The following is a 17,613-nucleotide window of genomic DNA, read 5'->3' as shown; positions in this document are numbered from 1 at the left end:
TTTGATTATTATGGTAAATATAGTAGTTTCTTAAAAACGACCTCTTTGTTTGTAATATTTTTGAATGAGGTTAGGCTACATTGATCAAGATATCTTTGAAATTAGTTCAATCTAAACAAGCACTACGTCTTTATAATAACTTTTGTACTCTGATCCCTGATTAGACCACTTTGAGTCTTAGTTTTGTTTATTTAAGTAAACTAATATTTTCTATTATGAATTATGCATTTTCTAGTTGCTGGGTCTGTTTATTAGAACAAGTGTTTATTTCTTGTACGCAAAATGTTCCTATTTGTTTGTGAAAAATCCTGAAAAAATAAAACAAGTAAGATTAACCCATAGTTTTTTGGGGCCTCACCCCCGTTATTTGGACTGGACTGGTTGGCTTCGTTCCTGACAGTTCCGTCAAATACGTTACTCGATTGGCCAATATCAAGAAATGAAGGCGGGGATTAGAACCACCCAAGGACAGTCTTGATAAGGAGGAGCGTAACGGCGTGTTTCCGGTAAAACCAGGCCGAGAGAGAAAATAGTAACAGTAATCTATGTAGCTACTGAAAATAAAAAACAGTATAGAAAGAGTTGTCCACTTTGTTGGACAACGTCTGTCCAATTTGCCTAACCTTTACAAATAGATATCGATTGGTCGTCGGGAAAAGAGTCGGCTGTAGCAAGGCAATGGAAGCCGAGTTTCGGAAAATCGATGAACCCGGGAGTTGGAACGCCATTTACCAGGTAACGTTAGGTTCGTCTTGGCAAATCAAGGTGGCTTTGAAGTTTCATGTTCTGTGCCTAGTCGGCTAGATGGTAACATTATGGGTTTACAACGACTTTATTACAAGTGTGTCGTGGTTATAAAGTATTATTTCAGATGTATTATGTACCAATTTTGATACCATAGCCAGCTAACTAGATTACCTTGTTCCGAGTTTTTTTTAATGACCAATCTCCTCGGTGCTGTCCTAGCAAGCCCCACTATTTCGAATGATACAGTTGTAAAATCGAGTAGGCCATGTAGCGCAGGTTGTCACATTTGTAACGTTTACCTGCACGTGGTTGAAACCTTGTAGAAGATTAGTGTTGTTACATTGGCAGTCATTGACGGAGTCATCGATAGTTAAATGTAGACAGATTCCCCTACTTACTCCATGCCACAGTTCAGACATCATGAATGTTACTACAAAAAGGGGCACACCACAATTTCAATCACATTTATCTAACTAACACATCTATTAACTATTAAAATACTCTGCATTACAGACATTGCCTAAGCGTGACTGTGTGGCCAAGATGTGTCATATTTGAGAATAATGAGGTGGATGACAATTCTATTATAGTGTCAGCATAATTTGTATAACTGCAGACAAAAATTTGGTTCAGGGAAATATCCTTTAGATGTCATACTAAGAATAGATACCACAAGTATCCTGTTATTGTGTTGTAAAGAACAACCTTAGTTTTAGAAAATGGTATTTGAACATCAAGAAACACAGAATCATCCAGACACACCATACATCTGCACAGTAGTACATGCTCAGAGTTTAAACTAGTTGTAATAAACAGAGCACCTTTTGGGGAGAATACCAGTGAGAGTGCAACCATAGGAACAACCATTTGCCTCCCAAAACAAAGATATCTCCCAAGTTAAGAAATTAAGTTTGAATGTATTGTTGTTTTTTGCTCTCAGGAAATCCGTCAGCAATCAAGTGAGCTGCCCTGCAAACTTGCCAAATTACCTGAAAACAAAACTCGGAATCGCTACAGAGATGTCAGCCCATGTAAGTTTTGTACTCTTGACTCCATATAGAGGAATGAGGATTGAGCTGCTGAGATTCCTCGTTCTAGATACAAATAAAATCAAATTGTATTAGTCACATGCGCTGAATAAAACAGGACCTTAGAGTGAAATGCTTACGTACGAGCCCCTAACCAACAATGCAGTAAGAAAAATAAGAATAAGAAATAAAAGTAATTAAAGGGCAGCAGTAAAATATATAGAGAGTTCCTGGATGGCAGGAAGCATGTCCCCAGTGATGTACTGGGCTGTACGCACTACCCTCTGTAGTGCCTTGCAGTCGGAGGATGAGCAGTTGCCATACCAGGCAGTGATGCAACCAGTCGGGATGCTCTTGGTGGTGCAGCTGTAGAACCTTTTGAGGATCTGAGGACCCACGCCAAATCTTTTCAGTCTCCCGCGGGGGAATAGGTTTTGTCGTGCCCTCTTCACGAATGTCTTGTTGTGCTTGGACCATGTTAGTTTGTTGGTGATGTGGACACCAAGGAACTTGAATCTCTACAGAAGCATAACATAAGATAAAAACATGCCAATAACACAATAATAACAGGCTGACACATTTGATAAAAGTACAGTTTATAATAAAGTTGATGCATTATGCAGGACAGCTTTTGATACCTGCACAATTTTCTCTTCAAAATCAACACTGTTTTTGTATTTAGGTGCTATATACTGTGACTGAACCGTGTTAAGCTGTAGTCTTTGAAACATCTCATGTATGGCAACAGATGGATCTTTCAAGGTCAGATTCCTCAGAAGCAGTTCAACAGAACAAGCTTTTAAAGTATATATTTTTAATCTTCCTTCATGGTAACTCGACACAGCAAAGCTGTTGTGGTTTCCTCTTTTCACAAAGATGCAAAAACCAAACCTAAACCCTATGGGACAGACCAGTCACATGTCAACCAGGGTGTCCATATGTTCTTGTTTCCTGGTTTGAGGTAAAGTGAAACAACCATACACTAGACTTGAAGTATTTTAAATCTTGGTTATTTACTTTAGTCCCATTCCAACTCTATCTTTTGATTTAGATTAGAAGAAAGAGATAGTATTTCCTGTTTAGTTGAATGGATTAGAACATGGGAGAAGAAATAAACACTGCTGTGTTTCAGTCACAGATAGACCTGTTGGATGTACTGTACACATGTCTCTTGAGAACTGGATCTCTAAACAGAAGTCCCTTAGGATATTACAAATTGCAAAGTCAAAAGGGTTTTCTTTTCATCAAAGTTCTTTCATTCTCTGCAGTTGACCACAGCAGAATCCGCCTGCAACTGGGTGCGAACGACTACATTAACGCCAGCCTAATTTCTGTAGACGAGGCACAGAGAAGCTACATTCTTACTCAGGTTTGTACTCTGGGCTAGAAGGTTGTGGGAATATATTGTTGTCTTTATGCCAAGAGATCACAGCAATTTTACCTGGTTCAGAATGTCCGACTTCTAATTTATAAAGACAACAACAGCACAGTGACAACAAACATCCAAACATGACAATAAAGAACATCTAGCAAACCCTTCAAAAGCAAGCCGGGCATCCTGTGTGACCTGGCGTGGGGGGGTACAGTTCATAAACATGTATACAATTGATATAGGGCGCGTTTGTAAATTCACTCTGGATATCTATTCCGATTTTAAAGCACTCTCGTCTGAGTGTGCCAGAGCGCAGAATTACTGATGAATTTACGAACACTCAATACCTGTTGAATATGGCCGGTGTCAGTAAACATTGGCAAAAAAAAAGCTTACTTCAATTGTTCTCTCATTTATGTCTGAAAGTAGCTAACAAGCTAGCTAACTTTAGGATCGACCCTACTCCTCTGCCAGAGCGTCCAGTGTGCGCTCTAAACGCTCCGAGATCGAAACGCTCTGAATTTACCAACGGACAATCTGACAAAGTTCTGAATTTATGATCACCCAGAGCGCACTCTGAGTGCTTTCTGGCACTCAGAGACAATTTATGAACGCACCCACAGTAGGCTATGCTCTCTGGTTTATATATTTTCTTATAATGTCCCAATGACCATCTAGTCTATTGTAATAGTCCTGGAGGTCTGATTCAGCTCATTCCTTAGTCATGAAGTCCTTTAACCAAATGTCCATGCTGAAGCACTGAGGTTTACATACTTACATACATACCAGTTTATCAGTATTTTCCGTTTTGCTAATAAAGAATAAATGTTTTATCATATTAACATCACATGGGTTATTTTCTAAGATGTACACTCACTGAGGTTTAATTTTAGGATTGTGTAAAAGTGTCACTCTGTCTTTAGTGTCATGATATCCATATCAAAAGTGGGTAACACTTCATTTGAATCTTCACCGACATGCTCCTTCTACGGGTAGCCGGTCACATTTATTACCGATTGACGTAAAAAGAACGGATGAGAGGTGCTTGCAGCATAACTTGGGGCTATTTCTAACAATACCTCCTCCCCCTCTTCTTATTCTAAAGGGACCCCTTCCAAACACATGTGGCCACTTCTGGGAGATGGTTTGGGAGCAGGGGACCATGGGAGTGGTGATGCTGAACCGTGTCATTGAGAAAGGATCTGTGAGTATATCAATGATTATTATTAGTATTTCATTCATATGATCTGCCTTGAATATTGAACTTCATTAACCACTATGGGCCTCCAGTTAGAGAGCGCTACTCTGTTTAAGTAAGACAGAGGGGCAATGAAAAGTGGTTCACATAAGGGCCTTTCCTCTTCCTATCTCAAAATATCAATATTATACAGTACCAGTCAAAAGTTTGGACACACCCACTCATTCCAGGCTTTTCTCTATTTTTACTATTTTCTACATTTTAGAATACTAGTAAAGACATCAAAACTACGAAATAACACCTATGGAATCCTGTTGTAACCAAAAAAGTGTTAAACAAAAATATATATATTTTTTTATTTGAGATTCTTCAAAGGAGCCACCCTTTGCCTTGATGACAGCTTTGCACACTCTTGGCATTCTGTCAACCAGCTTCATGAGGTAGTCACCTGGAATGCATGTCAATAATTTTGAAAGTTACTTCAAGTGCAGTCGCAAAAACCATCATGCGATATGATGAAACTAGCTCGAAAAGGAGGACCACCAGAGTTACCTCTGCTGCAGAGGATAAGTTCATTAGAGTTAACAGCCTCAGTAATTGCAGCCCTCAGACCAATCAACATCAACTATTCAGAGGAGACTGCGTGAATCAGGCCTTCATGGTCCAATTGCTGCGAAGAAACCACTACTAAAGGACACTAATAAGATGGACATTTAGATCGGTGGAAATCTGTCCTTTGATATTTTTGGTTCTAACCGCCGTGTCTGTGAAACACAGAGTAGGTGAACGGATTATCTCTGCATGTTTGGAGGTGTGATGGTGTCGGGGTGCTTTGCTGGTGACACGGTCAATGATTTATTTAGAATTCAAGGCACACTTAACCAGCATGGCTACCACAGCATTCTGCAGCGATACGCCATCCCAACTGGTTTGCGGTTAGCAGGACTTTAATTTGTTGATCAACAGGACAATGACCCAATACACCTCCAGGCTGTGTAAGGGCTATTTGACAAAGAAGGAGAGAGATGGAGTGCTGCATCAGATGACCTGGCCTCCACAATCACCCCACCTCAACCTAATTGAGATGGTTTGGGATGAGTTGGACCGCAGAGTGAAGGAAAAGCAGGCAACAAGTGCTCAGCATATGTGGGAACTCTTTCAAGACTGACGGAAATGTATTCTAGGTGAAGCTGGTTGAGAGAATGCCAAGAGTGTGTAAAGCTGTCACCAAGGCAAAGGGTGGCTAATTTGAAGAATCTCAAATATATTTAGATGTAACACTTCTTTTAGTTACTACATGATTCCATATGTGTTAATTCATAGTTTTGACATCTTCACTATTATTCTACAATGTGGAAAATACGAAAAAATAAAGAAAACCCCTTGAATGAGTAGGTGTCTAAACGTTTGACTGGTACTGTACATATTCAATGTAAATATCCCTGTCAGATGTATGCACTTCTGTTTTCAGGTGAAGTGTGCACAGTACTGGCCACCTAGAGCGGAGAGGGAGGCGATCTTTGAAGACACAAATTTCAAGCTTACACTTGTTTCAGAAGACATTAAGTCTTACTACACTGTTCGTCAGCTGGAGCTGGAAAATCTGTCGGTAAGATTCCTCTTCCTCGTTGTGCCCTCTTCTGTTCTCCTCAGATTTATCTACCCATAGAACCAGTGGATCCCAACACAGCATCCTATGATCATTTTTAATGAAATACTTATGCATAAAAACAAACATTGAACAAATGGTTACACTTCGTGTTACAGTGCTATTTTCACTGATCTACAGTGCATTTTTTCTTTTTTTGGCTGTATACTTCAAACATTTGTATTTGAAACCAAACAATGACTATGAGGTTAAAGTGCACACTCTCAACCTTAATTTGAGGGTATTTTCATCCATATCTGGTTAACCGTTTAGAAATTACAGCACTTTTTGTGCATGGTCCCCCCCATTTTAGGGGAGCAAAAGTATTAGAACAAGTTCACTTACAGTACCAGTCAAAAGTTTGGACACACCTACAGTACTCATTCCAGGGTTTTTCTTTATTTTTTTTACTATATTCTACATTGTAGAATAAAGTAAAACGGGAACGCGGGACGGTAGCGTCCCACCTGACCAACATCCAGTGAAATTGAAATACTGATTATAAAAATTCAGAAAACATACAAGTGTTATACATAGGTTTAAAGATGAACTTCTTGTGAATCCAACCACAGGTGTCAGATTTCAAAAAGGCTTTACGGCGAAAGCATACCTTGCGATTATTTGAGAACATCACTCAGCAGACAAATCATTACAAACAGTAACCAACCAAGTAGAAGAGTTACACAAGTCAGAAATATAGATCAAATGAATCACTTACCTTTGATGATATTCATATGGTTGCACTCAGAAGACATTCATTTACTCAATAAATGTTTGTTTTGTTCGATAAAGTCTCTCTTTGTTTGCACGTTTTCTTCAGTAATCCACAGGCTCAAACACAGTCACACCAGGCAGACAAAAAATCCAAATTGTATCCGTAAAGTTCATAGAAACATGTCAAACGATGTTTATATTCAAGCCTCGGGTTGTTTTTAGCCTAAATAATTGATAATATTTCAACCGGACAATAACAGCCTCAATATAAAAAGTAAACAAGAAAGGCGCACTCTCGGGATTGCACATGAAAAAGCTCTGTGACACTTCAAGTTCCAGTCATTCAGACTGGTCTTACGCCCTCATTTTTCAGAATACAAGCCTGAAACAATTTCTAAAGACTGTTGACATCTAGGATCTGCAATTTGATTCCTAAGTCAATGGATACTGTAATGGCATTGAATAGAAAACTACAAAAATGTAAAAACCCTACTTCCTGGATGGATTTTTCTCAGGTTTTCGCCGGCCAAATCAGTTCTGTTATACTCACTCACAGACATTATTGTAACAGTTTTGGAAACTTTAGAGTGTTTTCTATCCAAATCTACCAGTTATATGCAGATCCTAGCTTCTGTGCCTGAGAAGCAGGCAGTTTACTTTGGGCACGCTTTTCATCCGGAGGTGAAAATAATGCCCCCTACCCTAGAGAAGTTAAGGTAGTCACCTGGAATACATTTAAATTAACAGTTTGCCTTGTTAAAAGTTCATTTGTGCAATTTCTTTCCTTCTTAACCTCTAGCGTCGAGCAATCCCGTATCCGGGAGCGTAATCATAGCCTCAAGCTCATTACCATAACGCAACGTTTCCTATTCATGAAAATCGCAAATGAAATGAAATAAATATATTGAAACACAAGCTTAGCCTTTTGTTAACAACACTGTCATCTCAGATTTTCAAAATATGCTTTAACCAAAGCTACACAAGCATTTGTGTAAGAGTATTGATAGCCTAGCATAGCATTAAGCCTAGCATTCAGCAGGCAACATTTTAACAAAAACAAGAAAAGCATTCAAATAAAATCATTTACCTTTGAAGAACTTCAGATGTTTTCAATGACGAGACTCTCAGTTAGATAGCAAATGTTCATTTTTTCCAAAAATATTATTTGTGTAAGAGAAATGGCTCCCTTTTGTTCATCACGTTTGGCTAAGAAAAAAAACAGAAAATGCAGTCACTTACAACGCCAAACTTTTTTCCAAATTAGCTCCATAATATCGACAGAAACATGGCAAACGTTGTTTAGAATCAACCCTCAAGGTGTTTTTCACAATTCTATTAGATGAAAAATCATTCCTGGCAGTCGGTTTCTCAGAGGCAAACGGAAAAATACTGCAGCTGGAGATTACGCAATAATTGCGACGGAGGACACCAAGCGACCACCTGGTAAATGTAGTCTCTTATGGTCAATCTTCCAATGATATGCCTACAAATACGTCACAATGCTGCAGACACATTGGGGAAAACGTGGAAAAGGTAAGCTGACTCCTAGCTCCTCCACAGCCATATAAGGAGTCATTGCCATGAGGCGGTTTCAAAAAATCTGGCACTTCCTGATTGTATTTTTATCTGGGTTTTTTCTGTAACATCAGTTCTGTGGCACTCAGACAATATCTTTGCAGTTTTGGAAACGTCAGTGTTTTCTTTCCAAAGCTGTCAATTATATGCATAGTCGAGCATCTTTTCGTGACAAAATATCTTGTTTAAAACGGGAACGTTTTTCATCCAAAAATTAAAAGAGCGCCCCCTATATCAAAGAAGTTAATGTGTTTGAGCCATTAAGCTGTGTTTTGACAAGTTAGGGGTGGTATACTGAAGAAAGCCTTATTTGGTAAAAGACCAAGTCCATATTATGGCAAGAACAGCTCAAATAAGCAAACAGAAACGACAGTCCATCATTACTTTAAGACATGAAGGTCAGTCAATCTGGAAAACTTCAAGAAATTTGAACGTTTCTTCAAGTGCAGTCGCAAAAACCAAGCACTATGATGAACCTGCCTCTCATGAGGACCGCCACAGGAAAGGAAGACTCAGAGTTACCTCTGCTGCAGAGAATAAATTGATTAGAAGTAACTGCACCTCAGATTGCAGCCCAAATAAATGCTTCAGAGTTCAAGTAACACACATCTCAACATCAACCTTTTCAGAGGACCTTCATGGTCGAATTGCTGCAAAGAAACCACTACTGAAGGACACCAATAATAAGAAGAGACTTGCTTGGGCCAAGAATCACAATCAATGGACATTAGACCGGTGTCCTTTGGTCTGATGAGTCCAAATTGCAACCTTCGTGTCTTTGTGAGACGCAGAGTAGGTGAACGGATGATCTCCGCATGTGTAGTTCCCACAGTGAAGCATGGAGGAGGAGGTTTGATGGTGTGGGGGTGCTTTACTGGTGATACTGTCTGTGATATATTTATAATTCAAGGCACACTTAACCAGCATGGCTACCACAGCATTCTGCAGCGAAATGCCATCCCATCTGGTTTGCGCTTAGTGGGACTATAATTTTTTTCCAACAGGACAACGACCCAAAACACACCTCCAGGCTGTGTAAGGGCTATTTGACAAAGAAGGAGAGTGATGAAGGGCTGCATCAGTCACCATCAATCACCTGACCTCAACCCAATTGAGGTGATTTGGGAAAAGCAGCCAACAAGTGCTCAGCATATATGGGAACTCCTTCAAGACTGTTGGAAAAGCCTTCCTCATGAAGCTGGTTGAGAGAATGCCAAGAGTGTGCACAGCTGTCATCAAGGCAAAGGGTTGGTACTTTGAAAAATCTAAAATATATTTTGATTTGTTGAACACTATTTTTGGTTACTCCATGATTCCATATGTGTTATTTCATAGTGTTGATGTCTTCGCTATTATTCTTCAATGTAGAGAATTGTAAAAAATAAAATAAAGAAAACCCTTGAATGAATAGGTGTGTCCCAACTTTTGACTGGTACTGTATATGTGTGTTGAAGTAGTAAAAAGTAAAGTATTTGTTCCCATGTTCATAGCACGCAATGACATCAAGTTTGTGACAAATTTGTTGGATGCATTTGCTGTTTGTTTTGGTTGTGTTTCAGATGATTTTGTTCCCAACATAAATTAATGGTAAATAACGTACTGTGTCATTTGAGTCACTTTTATTGTAAAAAGGAATAGTGTTTAGAAATATATTCTATCATGATAACTGATAATCGTGAATAAATTAGAAAGTTACAGATGCAGAAATATCCTACCCCCAAAAACTTACCCTGTTATTGTAATGGTGAGAGGTTAGCATGTCTTGGGGGTGTGGTATTTGTGTATATACACTCAGTGGACATTATTAGGTACACCCATCCCCTTAGCTACACCCATCCCCCAAGGCACCCAATGTGTGCCAGGAAAACATTCCCCACACCATTACACCACCGCCACCAGCCTGTACCGTTGACACAGGTACGATGGGGTCATGGACTCATGCTGCTTATGCCAAATACTGACCCTGTCATCAGCATGACGCAACTGGAACTGGGATTCATCGGACCAGGCCCCCCCCCCCAATTGGCCAGTGTTGGTGATCGCATTCTCACTGGAGACGCTTCTTGTTTTTAGCTGATAGGAGTTGAACCCTGTGTGTTAGTCTGCTGCAATAGCCCATCTGTGACAAGAATCGATGTGTTGTACGTTCCGAGATGCTGTTCTACACACTATTGTTGTACTGCATCGTTATTTGCCTGTTTTGTGGCCCGCCTGTTAGCTTGCACGATTCTTGCCATTTCTCTTTCGATATCTCATCAACAGGCTGTTTTCGCCCACAGGACTGCCGCTGACTGGCTGTTTTTTTTGTTTGTCGCTCGTGCGTGAAAAGCCCTGGAAGCCGGACATTTCTGCGATACTGGGACCTGACGATCATACTATGCTCAAAGTCGCTTAGGTCACTCGTTTTGCTCATTCTGACGTTCAAATGAACAATAACTGAATGCCTCGACGCCGATGCCTCCTGCTTTATATAGGCTCACGGCCACGTGGACCATTTTTGTGAATGGGGGTGGTGTACCTAATAAAGTGTTTAGAAGCAGCTTCGGTGGGTTTATGACATCCGTATACAAGCGACGGGTTTATGACTTCCTTCTACAAGCAACTACAGACTATCACGTTCCAAAGTCATTTATAACATTACATTTTTTTAAACATTTTTTACTTGTTCATACTTGTTATGATAGGGCAATACAGCAATCGATATCTCTGTTCTATTTTATGCTTATTCTGTTTTATTTGTCCTTCTTACAGACTCTGGAAACTAGAGAGATCCTACATTTTCACTACACCACCTGGCCTGACTTTGGGGTGCCCGAATCTCCAGCCTCCTTCCTCAACTTCCTGTTTAAGGTGCGGGAGTCTGGGTGCCTCAACTCTGACCAGGGGCCTGTGGTGGTGCACTGCAGCGCAGGCATCGGCCGCTCTGGAACCTTCTGTCTCGTCGACACCTGCCTCTTACTGGTCAGTACTGGACTGGGAATTCCATTAAAAATGTCAAACTTTATTCCTCCTACAAGGGGAAATTGTGCAAATGTGGTATTGAGAATGAGTTGTGCATTCTCTGGCTTTATGAAGACTCATAACTTCATGCCAGGTTATTATTTATTGTTTTGTAACTAACTTTGTGACATTTCTGATTGCAGATGTCCATGCGCAAAGACCCATCAACTGTGCGTATTCGTGACGTGCTGCTGGAGATGCGACGCTATCGGATGGGCCTGATTCAGACCGCTGACCAACTCAGATTTTCCTACCTCGCTGTTATTGAAGGTGCCAAGTGCATCATGGGAGACACATCGTTGCAGGTAAATTAAATTTCTCTTTTAGTTGCTGCCACGAACCAAAGTGTTATAGTAGATCATGCAAGCACATCCAAATATAGTCTCCTCGTTGGCCATATATATATATATATATATATATATATATATATATATTAATGAAAAATTGAAAAAGGCTAATTAGGTCGTCGTTTATTTGAATAGTTTGGATTTGGGCAGCCCTAACTAGATGTAGAGGTCTCCCCTCATAATGTACTGTAAAAGGTCATAGCTATTCTCTTCTCTGTAAAGCCTTTGAATGTTTAAATAATACCCACATCAATCCTTAAATGTTTACGTTAAGGAGTCGTGGAAAGAGCTCTCCAACGAAGAGGACGTTCCTCCAGAGTTCACCCCTCCCCCGCCCCACTCCCGACCCCAAGGTCCAATCAACGGCACGGTTGAACCTTCCTTCTTTCCTGAAGAGATTGTTGTTGCGCAGAATAATTTCCACACTCGCAGGTAAATAAGATCAGCTCAATTAGTCATTTCTAGCAATCTAGACTTCATATATGCAATATTTAATATCCCCTATCTCTCTCCTATGGTAGTGCCCCACCAGAAACTGAACTGCGATGGAGGGGCGGTGGTGATGGTGCTACCTCCCAGTCTCCCACTGTCCCCGCTGATCAACCTGGCTGCCAGGTGGGAAGCAAAGAACCAGATCCCAAAGCTCTGATGGAACCACACCGGCTGCATGAGACTGAAACACAACAGGGGCTGAACCAGGACCAGGAAACAGCAGCAGGAGACGACAGCCTTGAGGCTCAGGGTGCCTGGACCCCCCTGCTGGCCAACATGTGCCTCTGCACTGCCCTGGCCCTGGGTGCTTACATCTGTTACCGGGCCTGTTTCCACTGATCTCCTCTACCCTCCTCCCTCTCTTGCTCCTCCCTTTCTCTTGTCTGTTTTTTTGCAGGGTGAACTGGGCGAGTGGATTGTTTGGATTTCAGCAAATTGATTGATTCAGACTCACTCACTTGTTTTCTTAACAGAGCGTGAGTGTGGGAGGAAGGACCGGACCGCCCCTTTTCCCTTGTCACCCACCGTAGCGCCCATATGAACTGTCAGTTTGGACTCTCAGGACCTCAATTTTCAGGTGTCGCATCCCAAATACAGGTGTTGATTTAAAATCAAATGAGTGAACAACAATTTTTCATCATAGTGTGTTTGTTCCTGTGTTCTATGAGCTGAATGGTTTACTAGTTGACCCTACCTACACACATGCACCCTCTATTCAGTTACCAAATGACACACTCATAAGTGTTCTTCCAATTCAGCCTTTGCAAATAATGTCCATTGGCTATTCACCTTTCTCTACCAAATAGTTATTTCAATCCAGCTCTTCAAATAAAAAATTGGTCAAGAGAAGTTACTCAGTGCTTGATTTGTGGCAACCCTGCAGTGCCAACATAATGATTTTCTGCGGAGACATTAGTAAAAAGAAAACAGACAAACTTAATTTTTCTCCTTGAGATGATTGGGCAGTATTATTCCCAGGAGTAAACTGAGACTAGGGGGTGGCCACTGTCTGAGAGAGAGACTGCCCTCCCTGCCTTCCACTGGTTGAGTGGTGCATACAGTGGGTAATTTACAGGCCATAGGAGAGCTCCCTACCACTGCCCTGTTTAGGGCCTTTTGGCTAGAGCTGAGTGAGTGAGTGGGCAAGCGAGCGAGTGTTTAGTGAGAGTTAACAGCTTTCTAATTATGCTTGATTTCTATCTGCTGTCTTAGTGGAAAACATCACAAGTTAATAATACAAGTCAGATTTGAAATGTATTCAAGATTGATTCCTGGCCCTTTTCTCTCCCACCGCGTATTCGTTCCTAACTTGACATTTAAGCAGGAGTGTCTTGTTGATAATGTGCTTTGAATGGAAATGCCGCACACATGTATTGAGCTGTTCTGGCTGGCCTAGTTTGAGACGCTGTATTCACATTTAGCCTGTTTCAAAAAGTGGTTCCAGCTAACGCTGATGTACAAATTCCAAAATGAGTCTCCAATGATTTCGCAACAATTTGTTATTGTTGTCAAACCTATTAAATATATCATTCAGGGATAGTAACTTCTTGCTGTCACCACATTGGATGAATAATGCAGAAGCTTTTCATGCTAAAGAAACAAAGTGAATGTGTAAGGAGGAGGGGAATGCATCAGGTGAGCGTTGCATAGTAATTAAAGAGCAGGTATCTGAACACAGGAGGCTGCATTAACGCACAAAAATGCCAGCTCAGCCTACTATATGGAGACACAGACAGCAGCTAACCCTACGCTCCCTTCGCTAGCAATACAAATACTTTATATTTACCTTTATTTTCCCCATCCTCTGACAGCTAAACCCATCCTGCCTGTATGGACAGGGAGCCTGGGGTCTCAAACCAACCAACAAACACCAGCACATGGAATAAAACACTGTAGTGGTGATCAGTTATATTATGTTATGGCATGGGACTGTGCTGTTGAGTTTGTTCTTATTACTTTTTTTCCCACATAAACATCCTGCAGTTTTGAATAAACAGGTTTTTAATGAGATTAGTTCAACTGCTAGTTTAATTTACTTTAGTGACTCAAAAAGAACTACTTACTTCCTGAGTCCAACAGCTGTACTTTTTCTCTAGAATGTATGAAAGCCTACCCAAGGACACACCTTCTTGATACTTTTTTCAGATCAGGTTTCATTGTGCTGGCTTTTTTTTCTTTTTTACATCCATCATTGTATTCCTTTTTTAATAAAAAAAAATGTACTGCTGATTTGTTCTAGTTTTTGGATCTGAGTCAATTGTAAGATTTTATTTTATCAGACTGAATTCTAAACAAAGGCTGTGGTAATAAAATCGGTCTCTGTACTTTCCTTGTAATCACATTTTTTTTGTATGAGATTGAATTATGATCATATTGACATCACCAATATGAAAAGGGCATTAGAAGAGAATGTCTCACCTAAGAATGGTCATTGAAGCTAGGCTTAGCCTTGCCAGCCATACTAAGGGAGCATATTGATCAGACATCTATTTGAGCTACTGCTTCTCCGTGAAGACCACAACGTACCAATAATCTTGATAGGTGAGATAGGCCTTTCTGTTCCTCAGACATTAAGCAGCTAAATCAGTAGACTATAAAGAAGTGTCCAGCATACAGCGGTATCACAGATAGAACAATGAGACCGATATTTCAGCGGATGTATAAATGTGAAGCATCGGCTTGGCGTTTCCACTCACTACCAAATAATGGCCAGCAGTGGGAGATGATGGAACGAGATGGATGTTGGCCGAGATTCTGCTAATTATCTAATCGATTAAACATTTGATCTCAATACAGTTTTCTGTTCCCAAAACTAGAATTTGTTAAGAACAGAGTGGACTACGTTTTGTAGATTTTACTTTTTAAATCTACAAAACGATTCGAGTTATTGCACACGCGCACTTCACAGAATAGGAGTTCCCTAACGGAAATATGCAAATATTGCTAGAAAGCGACAATAGGATCTCGCTAGCTCGTTCTTGGCTCTACCCACCTCGTTGCTTGTTCTGCCCAATTTGACTGATTTGTTCTCGTTTGAAACGACAGACAGTGGTCTATCTTGGTTTAATAATAAAACTCTTTGGCAGTATGACACTTGTGGACTAATTCTGATTTAAAATCTGACCAGACAGATAACGCTGACCTGGCAAAAAATACCGACATTTAATAATGTCTTATTATATCTCTGTGTTATTTACTGTGACAAACTTTGTAGGCTGTGCAAGACCAGGGTTTTGAAGTTGCCACAAGGGGGCTCTTTAGTACACGCAAACAGCCCAAGTTTCAACATAAACAGACAAGTCAAGTTTCCTTGTGTCATCATACAAACGTATGACTCACATACCTGGGCACATTGTGTACAGTGTAGCCCACACGTTTCCTGTTTTCCATAACTGTATTCATCAATAATAATAATCTTACTGTATGTATAAATACATGTCAAAATAAATACAAATAGTTTCCTGATCTTTTTTATATCTCTCAGATATAGGACAGACACTTCAGAACATACTTCGTTTTTTTTAATACTTTCTGTTGTTATTCCTTGAGTTTCTATTGGCTAATAGCAGCCATGCCAAATTCAACGTTTCATCAAATCACGTTTAAAAAATAAATGATATACCTTAAGGCAGGGTTCCCCAACTGGCCCGAGGTTGGTTTCATTTGGCACCCCAAGTTTTATTTTATTTTTTATACTTCTGATTTTGGACATAAAATACTATAATAACACCAGGAAATCATCTCCAAGTGATTTTAATTTAAGAAATCTGTTCCCGTGTTTCCCCACATATAATAGAGAGACAAGTGATCGTATACAAATGTAAGCAAGGCTGGAAATGATGTTTTAATCAAACATTATGTTTGGGCTTCTTGCAGTCAATTTGCAGTCTACAAATTATCAACAAAATATCGTTGTATCGTACATGCTGCACCTAGTTGACAGGGCTTAGACAGAACTTACATTCTAGAAGGTTAACCATCATTTCAGTCCTTGGTTAGTACCATTATATTACGGAGGCAAAGGAGACAGGAGCAAAACTGCCTCTTAAGTGTTGACATTGTGATTGTACAGATGAATTTTATAGTTATTTTTGCCACTGTTGTCCAGCTTGTACAACTTCCACATGGGAAAACAAACATTCAAGCTCATAAAGGCTTTGGATGGTTGTCCTCCTCTTGATGTGTGTTGCCATGTTTAGCGGCCTTCTTAAGTCCACATGATATGCAAGCCATGGCTTAGTGTTCTTCATGGTTATACACTACTCACACAACTGTTGTGGTTTATCATTAGGGACAATGAGACCAAAGGTAAAATATCTGTAAATACTTCAGGCATGTTTTAGTGCATCAGGCCAAATGTGGGCAGGGTTGGCTGTAGCCTTTTGGGGGCCATAAGCAATATTTGGTTAGGTGGTTGCCCACGTTGCAGCAAAACATTTTAGTGGCCCCTCTCTTGACGGTGGAGAGAACATTTTTTGTTAATTTCCTGCAATTGTACTTATTTTTGCCATGGCGCATAGAGAAAATGTCAGTGGTGTAAAGTACTTAAGTAAAAATACATTGAAGTACTACTTATTTGGGGTATCTACACTTTACTATTTATATTTCTGACTACTTTTACTCTACTACATTCCTAAAGAAAATATGTACTTTTCACTGCCATACATTTTCCCTGACTCCCAAAAGTACTCGTTACATTTCGAATGCTTAGGCAAGACAGCAAAGCGTTGTCATCCCTACTGCCTCTGATCTGGCAGACTCACTAAACACAAGTACTGCGTTTGTAAATTATGTGTATTAAGTGTGGGCGAGTGCCCCCCCCCCTCCCCCCCCCCAAAAAAAGCTTGTGGCGTCTGGTTTGCTTAATTTAAGGAATTTGATGTGTAGCATTTACTTGTACTTTTACTCAAGTATGACAATTTAATACTTTTTTCACCACTGTACTTAAGTACATTTTAAACCAGATACTGTTAGACTTTTACTAAAGTAGTATTTTAATGGGTTACTTTTACTTCAGACATTTTGGTATCTTTACTTTTACTCAAGTATAACAATTGAGTACTTTTTCCACCACTGGAAAATGTTGCAGTTTTAAAGCAAGTTTTCTGCAATTGTACACATGTGGCTATGGGGCTGAGCTTAACTAATTTTGCCATGGGGCAGAAAGAAACTAGTTTTCTGCTATTCTACCAATTGTGATATGGGGTGGAGAGACATTTTTGTAATTTTAGAGCTGATTTCCGGCAATTCAATACATTTTTGTAATGACTTATGCCATGTTAATATGATATCTGAGTGAGAATGACTAACAAAATCAATGGGGGTCCCCTGGACACGTGCCCTGTGTGCCCGGTCAGTATTCTGACATTATTAATACAAGTTTAGATAGCTGGCTAGACTAACTACCGTTCTACAAATTGTTAGTTGACATGGCTAATTCAGTAACCATCAATCACTGACATAACAAGAGAAAAATTGCTGATGCACAACCA

At 40.0% G+C, this 17,613-nt stretch overlaps 1 protein-coding gene across 1 annotated transcript; it reads left to right on the top strand.

The window, feature by feature from the left end:
- The first annotated feature begins 480 nt into the window (after positions 1-480).
- Positions 481-14,445, top strand: LOC110492134 (tyrosine-protein phosphatase non-receptor type 1). The gene is made up of 9 exons (XM_021566170.2): positions 481-735; positions 1,688-1,778; positions 3,044-3,144; positions 4,253-4,351; positions 5,817-5,954; positions 11,034-11,243; positions 11,426-11,587; positions 11,904-12,061; positions 12,151-14,445. Exons 1-9 carry the CDS (start codon positions 679-681, stop codon positions 12,458-12,460), a joined length of 1,326 nt encoding a protein of 441 aa, XP_021421845.1. The 5' UTR covers positions 481-678; the 3' UTR covers positions 12,461-14,445.
- The last annotated feature ends 3,168 nt before the right edge of the window (positions 14,446-17,613 follow it).

Source organism: Oncorhynchus mykiss, chromosome 16 (assembly GCF_013265735.2).
Source record: "Oncorhynchus mykiss isolate Arlee chromosome 16, USDA_OmykA_1.1, whole genome shotgun sequence".
Taxonomy (NCBI): domain Eukaryota; kingdom Metazoa; phylum Chordata; class Actinopteri; order Salmoniformes; family Salmonidae; genus Oncorhynchus; species Oncorhynchus mykiss.
Note: the sequence above shows the minus strand (reverse complement) of the source record. Positions and strands in the feature narration are given on the sequence as shown.

Bases quoted from the DNA above. Each gene is read 5' to 3' on its own strand.
- LOC110492134 (XM_021566170.2), top strand. From the start codon at position 679: ATGGAAGCCGAGTTTCGGAAAATCGATGAACCCGGGAGTTGGAACGCC. The intron at 1,779-3,043 runs GTAAGTTTTGTA...CATTCTCTGCAG, and splicing joins CTACAGAGATGTCAGCCCAT to TTGACCACAGCAGAATCCGC. The intron at 12,062-12,150 runs GTAAATAAGATC...CTCCTATGGTAG, and splicing joins AATAATTTCCACACTCGCAG to TGCCCCACCAGAAACTGAAC.